General features: G+C 39.9%; 1 protein-coding gene across 1 annotated transcript; it reads left to right on the plus strand.

The window, feature by feature from the left end:
* The first annotated feature begins 6,259 nt into the window (after positions 1-6,259).
* On the plus strand, positions 6,260-12,466 carry LOC115792346 (DNA-directed RNA polymerase III subunit RPC9-like). The gene is made up of 6 exons (XM_030746841.1): positions 6,260-6,311; positions 7,608-7,644; positions 7,742-7,840; positions 7,939-8,033; positions 8,163-8,220; positions 11,476-12,466. The coding sequence occupies exons 1-6, from the start codon at positions 6,304-6,306 to the stop codon at positions 11,620-11,622; spliced, it is 444 nt and encodes a 147-aa protein (XP_030602701.1). The 5' UTR covers positions 6,260-6,303; the 3' UTR covers positions 11,623-12,466.
* Positions 12,467-13,182: the final 716 nt, after the last annotated feature.

The raw sequence follows: 13,182 nt of genomic DNA on the forward strand, positions 1-13,182 counted from the left end.
CAAAAAAAAAAAAAAAGAAAAACAGGGGGAGGGGGCAATTACCTCAAACTCAAGTACACACCCACCCCTCAGACCAGATACTGCTGTTTTGCCTAAAGTCAGGAAAAGAAAAATTTCAGTTTATTAAAATTGCAAACAAAGAAAACAAATATATGGCACAATAAATCACAGAACCAATTCTCTGTCTCCAAAGTTTATCCTGCCGACAACGCCAGAATGTGACGGTGTGGTCAAGGCCCTTTTTCCGAAGTAAATAGCGGCGACAACGCCACCGGAGGGAATTTCACCCTCTGGAAAGTCCTACTTTTAAATGTAGAAAATAAAAAAAAAACAAACACCTTAATAATTGCACAGGTTCGAAATTATACACTGGGACAGAGATACGGTTCTAGATTAACAGTTTCTTTATTTGGCAAAAATGGGCATAAAACCATAAGGCCAGAAATAAAACTACAATAGTAAGGGCTCGCGCAACCTCAAAATAAACAAAAGTAAATGAACCAAAAAGATAAAAGCCAAGCTAGACTTACCAGTAGCAGGGGACCTTCACAACAAAAAGAAAAAACAAATAATCACAGCGATACACACACGCAACGATCTCACCCCAAGTGCAGCACAGCAACCTTGACCACAAACTGGACAAAACCCCACCACCAAGAAGGGCCCACACTGCTACTGGCTCGTCGCTGTCCAGTCACACCTAAAACCAAAGACAAGAAAAAAATATAAACAAAAGCAAATAGAAACACTCACAATGAGGTGCGATAATCACACAAAAGAGCACCTTATAACAATTTGGACAAAGGATAAAAATAATTAAAAAAACAATTCTAAAATGCCCAGTAGGTATGATGACACACACACACACACACACACACACACTGGGGTCAAAACACTTAAAAACGCCAGCATAAAACCCACAAATAATCGTTAAAAAGGGACGCCAAGCTACCACCACTGCATCACAGTCAGTTCCAGTATAATGTGTCAAACCGAAGCGATATACTTAGTCCAGGTGGGTGGGAGTCCGTTAGTGAGGCGTGGCGACATCTGTCTCAGGGCAGAACAGAAACCCATCATGAAAACAGTAAGTCGCTAGGCAAAACAGCCCTCAGTAGGCAAAATAGCCCTCAGTAGGCAAAACAGCCCTCAGTAGGCAAAATAGCCCTCAGTAGGCAAAACAGCCCTCAGTAGGCAAAACAGCCCTCAGTAGGCAAAACAGCCCTCAGTAGGCAAAATAGCCCTCAGTAGGCAAAACAGCCCTCAGTAGGCAAAACAGCCCTCAGTAGGCGAAACAGCAGGCTGGTTATAGGGGAAAATCACTGCTGTCATGGGTGAAGCATGCAGTAGGAATAGTAAGCTGCAACAGGTGCTGATAACCCGTTTTTACAAAGCCGGGAATCCAGAAGGCAGGTTTGTAGATATACCACCACGCTAACAGTCAGGGCTCTTATATCCGGCAGCTACACGGTCGTATTCACACGAGGAATTAACACCATTCGACCAGCTGCTCTGTTACTTCCACACTTTAGACAGAGGACATAATCCAACTCGCAAGCCGCATGCCTTTATCCTAAGGGACGCCACTTTGCAATCAACCACAGGTGTGGTATGACGTCACGTAGAGAGCAAGCGAGAGGAGAGAGAAAAAGGGAGCGATCACTCACCGTAACCCAGGTCGGCCACATAAGGAGTACTGCGTTTTGGGTCCAACTCTGCCTGACACCACCGCCCATTATGACAACGATGCCTCAATTTCTTCCAAAAAAGACCCAGAACTGGTGGTGTTGTAAAACTTTGGACCTGAAGCAAGAACAAAAAATATCCAGTAAATGCACGTTTATCTATAAGTTTGTCACATCAGGCAAATTAAATACTGCTCTGTCAGACACTGCTGGTGTGTCAGATATGCACAAGGTGTTCTTTGGTTTCAGTCTTTTAGCCTTGTGCTGAGGGGGCTGTGAAGTGTTGTATCAGTGTTGTTGTCTGCTAAGTACAGATTATAACAAAGATGAAGAAATTTTGAATAAATGCTAGATAGGTTGTAATTGTAAAGAAATGTATTTTAAGGATATAAAGAAGTACATGTAATGAGTTCAAGTGAAAAGAACTGCTTGCTATTGGTAATATTAAAAGAATTTTCCATTTTACTATTAACAGAAGTGTCCGTTAATTGTACACAAAATATACTGTAAATCTACAGAATTTTACATTTTACTATTTACAGAAAAGTCTGTGAACTTTCCATAGAAAAACGGAAAATGTCCTGGCGAAAAATTACCAGGACATTTTACATTTTTTAACAGATGTATTTTGTTTATTCTTTTACAGTGTTGATGAAAATTGCTGAGCACTGTCATTTTTGTCAGTACTTCATAAAACACCACAGAGTATGCATTGAAATGTAGGTCTCTGGCCCGTAACTCTTAATAGATGTTACTTAATAACTAGGGGTGGGACTTTAACGCGTTAATTACGATTAATTAATTACGGGGAAAATAACGAATTAAAAAATTTAACGCATTTTAATTGCACTTTGCACCGTAGAATGTTTCTCACTGCACAAGTTCCAGGCATACAGATTATATCGACGCACAATGTGATTAGCGTTATGAGCTGTGTCCAAATTCATATCGCTTAATTGCAAAAAGTGCTCCGCTGTTTTCGGAGCTGTCCGTTGCCGCTGCTCTACCAGCAGCTCCCCTCGCTAGCTGTCAGCTGACCGGGCTACCCAGGTTCGCTTTAGCCGGAGAGAACGTCCAACTGCCGTCACATCATTTTCAACCTCCCGCTGGTTTTCGACGCTGAGTGGAAGTTAAACACAGATATAACTCATTCAGACAGGAGCCTGGTGGCCATCGGGAGGTTCGGGAGGTTTCCCGAACGGCCAGTGATCAGAATTTTTTTTTTTTTTTTTACCCAATTAAGCACGGCAGCGCTGGCTGCTGCAGCTCTCCTTACCACAGGTGCAGTCTGCACCTGCAAATAAAGTTCTCTTGTCTTAAAATTATGGTTTGTCCGTTTGCCTCTCCAAACCAAGCTCCCGGGCTGAATTTTAACCCCAGCCCGCCCCTGGTTGGAAATTAATCATTATCTCAGCTGTATTCCTTGATGTTGAAATGTGTTATGCTTGTTTTAAACAGCTTATTTTGAATTAAAGATTTAAAATTAAATCACAAAAAGGAGCAAAAGTTCGTTCTCAGTTTAACCAGCTACGAGACTACGCTGGTGGATGGGAAATTTAAATACAAGAAACTTCCAGGTGGAAAAAAAAATGCTGAGTTTGCTTATCACAGGAGCACTTCCACCCTTCGTTGGTCTGTGTAGTAGACTGGTGGGAAAATAAACAAGATTTTGAAGTGTAACCTTATGTATATTGATTCATTCATCAACCAAACTTAAATCAATATTTCTCATGTTAAATACTGAAATGTGATTAAAATGCGATTAATTTCGAATTAGATTAATTAATTAGATTAATTTTTTTAATCGAGTCCCACCCCTATTAATAACGCATCAATCCACTCTGTCACAGCGTTGCCGACAGAGCAACGTTGATGAACAAACTCTTCTTTTCTGGACATGAAATGAAATCCAGAAACTGCCCTTCAGTGAATGGCTTTCCTGCTTTAGTGACTAATTTATTAACCACGCAACTTGCTTCAACTGCAGCATCAGTGTCCTTGCAGCCTTTGTGGAAAAGTTCTTGCTGGGAAAGCTTTCCTCTTTGTAGCTGCTCGGCTATTATGTCCTGTCCTCGCCCTTGTTCATCTCATAATGTTCTCAGTGTTTAGTCACAAAATGAGGCTTGAGATTAAATTCCTTCAGAATGGCAAATCTCTCCTTACATATAAGACAGATCAATGTCCACCAAACTCAAAAATTTGTTGAAAACATTTCTTGAAATTGTCTGTGTTCATCATCCACTTTTCTTTTACGTGAGGAAATCAACATCTTTTTCTTCTTCTCCTCTCATTTCTTTGCATTATCTGTCCTGATCTCATCAAAAACTGCACTTTGCAATTATTTTGCATTTTTAAATTACTTTTTAAATACAGTTTGTTTGGCTTTTTTTGTTTTTGTTTTTTTAACCATTTAAATTACACAAGAAATTGTATTAATTATGGGGAGAAAAAAATTAAAGGACCAAATTATATTTTTGTAGTTTTGACATCAATTCCTGGGCCGGTGTTGAGCCAAAAAGTGATCATCTGCCAAAAAGTGATTTCTGGCATTTGCCAAAAAAATTACTGGCTGTATTTAAACTGTTGTAAATGACTTTCTGACTTAACATTTTTTAACTGTATGCCAAACATATCTCTCATGAATGATATTAGGTTATTTTGAGCGAGAAACAACACTCCGGTCACAAGGTAGAAGCTATGAAGGTAGAAGCTATTCTATGCGCACCACTCTTCTCTTTTCCTAAGACCTTACCAATTCTCCCACCCACCTTTCCTTGATGTTTTGATTGACATCAAGGAGAAGAGGTTTGGAAAAGGAGAAAGGAGGTATTTGGGGAACACACCTGTAGTGCCAAACTCATGTATGTCTCGTAGGCCCCGCTTGACCACATATTGGCAGGCAGTCTGAAGTGAGACACTTTGGCAAGCCAGGTGGCAAGATATTCTCAAACTTACCTGATATTTATTTCATTTTATCTGGCAGATATTTGATTTGTGGACTACTCGTGCATGTGTTGGTTTAGCAATTTCACTTGGCTCCTTATTGCTTATCAAGGACATTCAGGGGAAAAACAAATATAGCCTGCCTAACTTACTTTCTGTAATACATTGATGTCATTAACATTTCTGTCTGCAACTTCCAGAAATCAACAAAATCCCCCAAAAAATTTTTAATGGCCCACCCCGTCAAAACCTATTGCAAAAGTTTGTCATTTTTTACCCTTTTTTTTTCTTTGTCAAAACACACACACACACACACACACACACACACACTTTGAGCCATTTGAATTTGACATTTAAATCACAGGGGCAATATTTCACTGAGTGAAATAAGTATTAGGAGTATCTGTAATTGATTGTAATCCAGTCTGTGGGAGCCAGACTACTGGCTGAGTTATAGGGGATCAAATACTTATTTCACTCAATGACATGCAAATCAATTTATAACTTTTATCTAATGTGTTTTTTCTGAATTTTTGGTTGATATTCCATCTCTCTCTCTCTATTGAAATGAAACTACCATAAAAAAAATTAGAGATAGTTTATTTCTTTGTAAGTAAGCAAACTTACAAATTCAGCAGGCGATAAAATAATTATTTCCCCCTCTGTATATACTATGTAGACAAATGTAGACAAAAGTATTGGGCCAAATACAGGAACTTTAATGGTATTCCATTCTAAATTGATCCCCTAGCTATAACAACTTCTCTGCAAAGGCTTTCAGCAAGATTTTGGAGTGTGTCTATTTTTGCCCATTCATCTAGAAAAGCATTTGTAAGGTTGCTAACTCGTTCTGCTCCATCCTAAAGGTGTTTGATGGGGTTGAGGTCAGGGCTCTGTACAGGTCAGTCAAGTTCTTCCACACCAAATTCATCAAACCATGCTTTTATGGACCTTGTGCTGGCATAAAGAAAAAAGGGTCTGTTCTGACTGCTTTATTCACTATTTAAGGAGAAGAAGACTGCAGTTGTGATAGATGTGGCAATCCCAGCAGACAGCAACATCAGACAGAACACATGAAAACAGAGAAGTACCAGGGACAAAAGGAACAATCAGATGTTGAAGGTAAAGTCCAAAGTGGTCCCAGTGGTAATAGGAGCATTAGGAGCTCTAACCCTGAAACTAGAAGAGTGGCTCCAGCAGATTCAAGAAAATAAAAGCTGGCAGCTGTGTGTATGGTCTTAGTCCTCTTAGCCAAGATCCTGCTCTGTGGAGTCACATTCAAATACAGATATAAATATATCAGAAGTCATTAAGCTCTGTCTCCATAATATTGCTTTTCTATGTATGCTGAGGTTAACATTAAGGAATAAAAAAGCAAATAGTGTACAGTCAAATAGTCTGAACAGTAGAGGGCAGCACAAAGCAAAGATTACAGTGGAGGAATAGACTGATTTTAATAGTTAAAGAAAAAAAGTACAAATGAACAGAATTTATTTTATTTTCCCCACATACATTAACCTGAAGCCAAATTAACCAAAAACCCAAAGAATGAGCTTCATTTTACCAGATTATCGCTACCTGCCCTCCATCTTACATCCAAGAGCCCACGGAACGTTTAACACGGACTAACATTTCCACACGGACACGTTTGAAATCGAGCAACGCACCAGGCGAAATGGAAGTGTAAGATTACTGTTTAAATTAAAATTTAATTCGATTTCAGTTCCATTGAGTTTAAATATAATATGTGTATACTGTTTATTTCACCTGCGGCTAAACTCTGTGGTTTAAGGTGCAGCAGCTGCGTCACTGTATTTTAAGTTCCGGTTCAGTTGTTGGGATCTGCGTGAGGTTTTAGCCACATTTTCCAGTTAATATGACTAGAAAAAAAATAAACGCAGCAGAAAGTTGATTAGAACATAATATAGATCCGCTGTAAAGATGAACAGTCAGTACATCGCTGGTACAGATGTCATGGCTAGAAAGTATTTTTATTCAATGTACGTGAAAACATGTTGGCTCAGACTGTTCAAACTGAGTATCAGAATGGAGAAGAAAGGTGATTTAAGTGATTTTGAACGTGACATGGTTGTTGGTGCCAGACGGAGTGGTCTGAGTATGTCAAAAATTGCTGATCTACTGGGATTTTCCCACACAACCATCTCTAGGGTTTACAGAGAATAGTCTGAAAAATAAAATATGCAGTGAGCGGCAGTTCTCTGGGGGAAGAATGTGCTGTTGATGTTGGAGGTCAGAGGAGAATGGCCAGACTGCTTTGAGCTGATAGGAAGGCAACAGTAATGCAACAAAGGTATGCAGAGGAGCGTCTCTGAACGCACATCATCAAAATTGGACAACAGAAGACAAAAAAAAGGTGTCTGGTCTGATAAGTCACATTTTCTGCTGCAACATTCAGATGATTAAACTGTTGTTAAAAAAAAAAAAAATCAATGAACACGTGGATCAGTCCAGTTCAAGCTAGTGGTGGTGGTGTAATGGTGTGGGGGATATTTTCTTCACCAGATCTTAGTCCAATGGAGCACCTTTGGAGTGGAACAGAATTTAAAGTATGTATGTGCAACCAACAAATCTGCAGCAACTGTATGACGCTATCATGTCAATATGGACCAAAATCTCTGAGGAATTATTGAATCTGTGCAATGAGTAATTAAGGCAGTTTTGAAGGGAAAAAGATGGTTTAACCTAGTACTTAATAAAGTACCTAATAAAGTGACCAGTGAATGTATGTGGCACTGCAAATCAAATAAAGTAAATCTAAGATTGCAGTCCACTGTAATATATAAATAAATGATTTTAGTTGCAGTTAGGTCTATAAAAACCTATAGCGAACTGTCAACATGTGACCTCAGTAACATCTGTGAAAGGGCTGCTTACTAAATGAACACCTTGTGGGAAAATTCTGCATCCACTAAGATAAAAAAACAAATGCTTATATGTGCCCTTTTTTCTTGTTCTCAGGAAAAATGCTAATGCCGCTATGCTCAGCAATTATGAGGTAAGGTCATATTTTCAGTCTTCCATGTTTTCAGTGGTCAGTTAACAGAATAATTTGTCAAACAGATGACAGTTTTGTTTATCTGTGTGTTTCTCAGGTGTTCCAACTCCTCACAGACCTGAAGGAGCACAGGAAGGACAGTGGGAAGCACAAACACAGCGCTGGGCAGCAGAACCTCAACACCATCATGTATGAGGTCAGCACATGTTCTCTGCATGCCCTTGTCTGCCCCCTAATATCATATTTACACATTTTCAAAAGTATGGCCACTGTTTGGTTTGTATTTCTACACAGACGCTGAAGTACCTGTCAAAGACGCCCTGCAGCAGACAGAGTCCTGAGATTGTCAAGGAGTTTCTCACCACTATGATGCCTCACAAACTCACAAAGTCAGTAAGATCGGACTGTCACATTACCTGTCATCTATGTTTTCAAGAGGACTTTATATACTGCCTGAGAAGCACGTACAGCACCTTTTAGATTAACAGTAATTGTACTTGTTATTTTCCCCACATCAGGGCAGAAAAACTGCAGCTACTGAACCACCGGCCTCAGACTGCAGTGGAAATTCAGCTTGTGAGTCTTTTTGAATTAAATTGTATCACCATATCTATTTAGATTTCTTTTAAATTAAACTTTATGTATTTAATTACAAATAGCTTAATAGGTCTTCTGATATTCTGCTTTTTTTTCTTATTGCCAAAAAAAATCTCACAAAAATCCAAAACAATGAACTAAGCTAGGTGTGAGCAACATTTTTTTTTTTATTTATCAGTCTCAGTAAGGTTGGTAAACGTGGCAGATCATTCTACAGTAGTTCTGGGTCCCTGTTTTAACAATCAAGAACTTTGTGTTAGAAAATGTTAACCTTTTCCATTAGAGTACATACATTAATCAGTGAGCAAAGAAAATAAAATTTAGGTCAGAACATTGAAACTGTCCTTTCTCACATGTGGCACACAGCAGGGCCATTTGAGAGCCGTTCCATCTACTGGAAATACTCAGTTTGATTTAATTAATGTTACATTTATATCTCAGATGCAGCTCTGTCAGGTGATGTCTGCAGACATCCAGACAGAATGAAAAATAAAGTGACCATCACATTTGAACTAATATTATTTCATTACAATGAACATGGCAGTGTAGTTTGTTGTAAGTCTGTTCCACACATCTCTATGACCTGCATCAGGGAGTATTCAGTTTCTCAAGCCAGAAATAGTCCCTCTAAATGTTCTATATTTCCAAAAGTATTTGCTCATCTGCCTTCACACACATATGAACTTGAGTGACATCCCATTCTTAATCCATAGGGTTTAATTTGATGTCGGCCCACCCTCTGCAGCTGTAACAGCTTCAACTCTTCTGGGAAGGCTTTCCACAAGGTTTAGAATAGAATAGAATGACTTTATTGTCATTATACAGGATGTATAATGAGATTGGAGGAGTGTTTCTGGGAATTTTTGACTTGTGAGGTCAGTTGGACAAGAAATCCAGTCTCCGCTCTAATTCATCCCAAAGGTGTTCTATCAGGTTGAGGTCGGGACTCTGTGCAGGCCAGTCAAGTTCTTCCACATCAAACTCACTCATCCATGTCTTTATGGACCTTACTTTGTGCTCTGGTGTGCAGTCATGTTGGAACAGGAAGGGGTGATCCCCAAACTGTTCCCACAAAGTTGGGAGCATGAAATTGTCCAAAGCGTCTTGGTATGCTGAAGCATTAAGAGTTCCATTTACTGGAACTAAGGGGCTGAGCTCAACTCCTGAAAAACACCCCTACACCATAATCCCCCCTCTACCAAACTTTACACTTGGCACAATGCAGTCACACGAGTACCGTTCTCCTGGCAAACACCAAACCCAGACTTGTCCATCGGATTGCCAGGCCAAGAAGCGTGATTCATCACTCCAGAGAACACGTCTCCACCAGGGTTATTATAGTTAATGAAACTGAAATTGAAAAAACATTGTCATTAACTGAAATAAATAAAAACTACAATTAAAAGGAAAAAAACGATAACTAACTAAAACTGTATTGTGAGTTTAAAAACTAACTAAAACTAACTGAAATTATAGATAAAATTACCTTTCTTTTCTTATTTGTCATTTTATTTAAAAACCTTGTGGATTGATCATTTTTCCGCTCTCTGAATTTAAGCCGGGAGCGCCGTCAGGCAGCTGTGTGTGTGCACGTGCACGAGAAAGCGGCAGAGTCGCTCTGAACCGACGTAACCTGACGTTCACCTCTGGAGAAACGTGACTACTCCCCGGGTCCACGCAGCCGCAACGTTGTGATTAACCTGTTCCGTCCTTGTGCGTTTCCGACTACTTTATCAGAGAATAACAATCAGGAATAACAATCAAAGCATCATATAAGGACTCACAAATGTCAGCAAATTCCTGGAGGAAGACTGATGAAACTATCGGAATGGACATGAGGGAATGAAGAAAGTGAAAAAACAGGGACAAATATGTTTGCAGCCAAAAAACTGAGCACAAAGAGTGAAGACCAAAAAAAAGTCCTGACAGGTGTTGTGCCAAAGTAGTTATCCTCGACATAAATTGTATCCACACCCGAAAGAGCACGCAGGGGAGGAGGAAGCGGAGCCAGTTGCCATGCCTTATGCTTCCTTCCAAAATTTGGGGAATTTTGGCGATTATTCCTTTTTCCTACCAAAAACTAGAGGGGATACACAGTTTATCAGGCTGTTTGTCCATCTGCCAAAATCTGTGTCCCCTGCTATAATGCACACTTATTGTCCTACCTCATAAACTGTGTATCCCCTCTAGTTTTTGGTAGGAAAAAGGAATAATCGCCAAAATTCCCCAAATTTTGGAAGGAAGCGTAAGGCATGGCAACTGGCTCCGCCTCCTCGTCCTCCTCCTCTGCGGGCTCTCCAGGGATACAATTTATGCTGGGGATAACTACTTTGTTATTCCATGAAGCTTTCCATGAAGCTCTCTACACACTGTTCTTGAACGAATCTGAAGGCCACATGAAGTTTGGAGGTCTGTAGTTATTGACTCTGCAGAAAGTTGGAGACCTCTGTGCGCTATGCACCTCAGCATTCGCTAACCGTATTTGTGATTTTATGTAACCACTTCATGGCTGAGTTGTTGTTCCCAGTTGCTTCTACTTTGTTTTAATCCCACTAACAGTTGACTGTGGAATATTTAGTAGTGAGGAAATTTCACGACTAGACTTGTTGCACAGGTGGCATCTGATCACAGTACCACGCTGGAATTCACTGAGCTCCTGAGAGTGACCCGTTCTTTCACAAATGCTTGTAGAAGCAGTCTGCGTTCCTCTGTGCTTGATTTTATACACCTGTCGAATTGCAGATGAAAATAACACCTCCAGTTTGAAAGTCAATAGATTACAGTGTCCCAGCAGCAATCTGGGCTCATCCAAACTGTAAAAAAAAAAAATGTAGTTTGAGTTGTTCTTTGCCACAGCAAAATGTGCTGAATAATGCACTGATGAAGTGAGCCTGTAAAGTCTAACACAGCTGTTGATGGAGCAGTCACTGAGTGGCTGTTTTGGTGCTTTTAATCATATATGGATTTCATCAGCCTTTCATCAGCCATCAGTTTAACAATTTTCATTAAACTGTAGAGCTTTTACAGATCTCTTCCATTGTTTCCGGGCACTTCAGGGACTAGTTGTCCCTGTTGAACGTTCAAGCATCTACATTTTCGTGAAAGCTGGTAAACTTCATCTGCTGATTGTAAATCGTGATTCATCAAAAGCTTCAGAACACATAAATAAAATAAGATAAAATCAGATCAGTAGGCTCTAGTGTTGCATTGTCTTAAGTTTCTTTCTGTGTTCAGCTTGTAGAAGAGAGTGAAGAACGGTTATCAGAGGAGCAGATTGAAGAGCTCATCCAGACAGTCACAGATGTCCTACCGGGTGACCCTGAGCAAGAAAATGCAGCTCCAGCAGATGCAGAGATGGATGAAGGTGGTGACCAGGCATGACACTGTGACGGGCCAAGCTAAAATTACTGCAGAACTGGATGGATTGTGATAATTTGCAAGACTGCCTGAACTGTGCAGCATGCTGAAAGATGGGATGCACAGTGGCTGCCTGACCACAGGATGAAAGGACCTTATTAACTAATTCACATCAAGTTGACTTGTTATATAAACAGAGGAAGATATACGGATTGCTGATTTACATTTTTGTGTATACGTACTGTATAGCTGCATCAAATCAAACACAAGCACACTTGATGCCTTAAATGCAACATATTGTTCATTCTGTTTGGTGTAAAAGTTTTAGGTTAACAGTTGTAAATACATATTTAAAAATCCTTAAATATATAATTGTCATCAGTACTGCAGGACACTTTTCACAGATATGTTTCTGTAACCACTCAGAGGTTACACAGGATATAAACTGCACACTTGCATCACAAACTCTTTAACCACAGGCCCTGGATCCAGTCCTGTTTTTCAACTGCTGTGTTGTAGTAGAGGAAGGATGTGCTGGTTAGACTCATAAACATTTCTGCTTGAAGTTTCCTGTTAACATATGTCAGTTTTTTGCGCTTACTAAGCACCTTGCCAAAGCAGTGAACAGTGATTTTGGATAAGCGCATCTGAGAGCTCCAAGTGATGTCCCACCAATCAGACATGCTTGTAAATGCAAACAGGACAGACAGTTTATTTAACAGTGGAATTACAGTGATTACAAAAACGCAGGCTGCTGTATTTTTGTAATTGCTGTAATTTTACATTAATGAACTGCTAACTTTGACTTTATCCAATTTTACTACATTGTACTTAGATGGCCTCCACAGCCATCTAAGTACAGAGAACTCACTGTCATGCTCAAGAAACCAGTTTAAGATGGTCTGAGCTTTGTGACATGGTCAGCAATAATACTCAGGTAGGCTGTGGTGTTTCAGCAATGCTCAGTTGGTATTAAGGGGCCCAGAATGTGCCAAGAAAATATCCCGCACAATGTTGCACCACCACCAGCATCCTGAATGATGAATGCTTTTTTTTTAATGCCAGGCTCCAGCCTCCCCGTGACCCTGAAAAGGATAAGTGGAAGAAAATGGATTGATGGAAGTTCTGGAGTTCAGCCTCCAAGTGTGTTTCTAATCTTCTGTTGTCCAATTTTGTTGAGCCTGTGTGAACTGTAGCCTCAGTTTCCTGTTCTTAGCTGACAGGAGTGGTACCTTGTGATCTGCTGCTTTAGTCCATCTGCTTCAAGGTTTGATGTGCATTTAGAGATGCTCTTCTGCAAACATTGGTTGTGTGATTGTTGGAGTTACTGTTGTCTTCCTATCAGCTCAAAACAGTCTGCTCATTCTCTGGCATCAACAAAGCATTTTCTCTGTAAACCCTAGAGATGATTGTGTGGGAAAATAGCATCAGATCATCAATTTCTGAAATACGCAGGCCAGCCCATCTAGCACCAACTATTCTGGGGCTCGCTTTGAACTTTAGCAGGTAATCTTACCCGCAAGGAGCTGCTGCAGTGATTGGCTAATTAGATATTTATGTTAACAGATGTTCCTAATGAAGTGG

Source organism: Archocentrus centrarchus, chromosome 14, assembly GCF_007364275.1.
Source record: "Archocentrus centrarchus isolate MPI-CPG fArcCen1 chromosome 14, fArcCen1, whole genome shotgun sequence".
NCBI lineage: Eukaryota > Metazoa > Chordata > Actinopteri > Cichliformes > Cichlidae > Archocentrus > Archocentrus centrarchus.

Coding starts and splice junctions, on each gene's coding strand:
- LOC115792346 (XM_030746841.1), top strand. Junction 7,645..7,741: donor CTATGCTCAGCAATTATGAG/GTAAGGTCATAT, acceptor TGTGTTTCTCAG/GTGTTCCAACTCCTCACAGA. Junction 8,221..11,475: donor CTGCAGTGGAAATTCAGCTT/GTGAGTCTTTTT, acceptor TTCTGTGTTCAG/CTTGTAGAAGAGAGTGAAGA.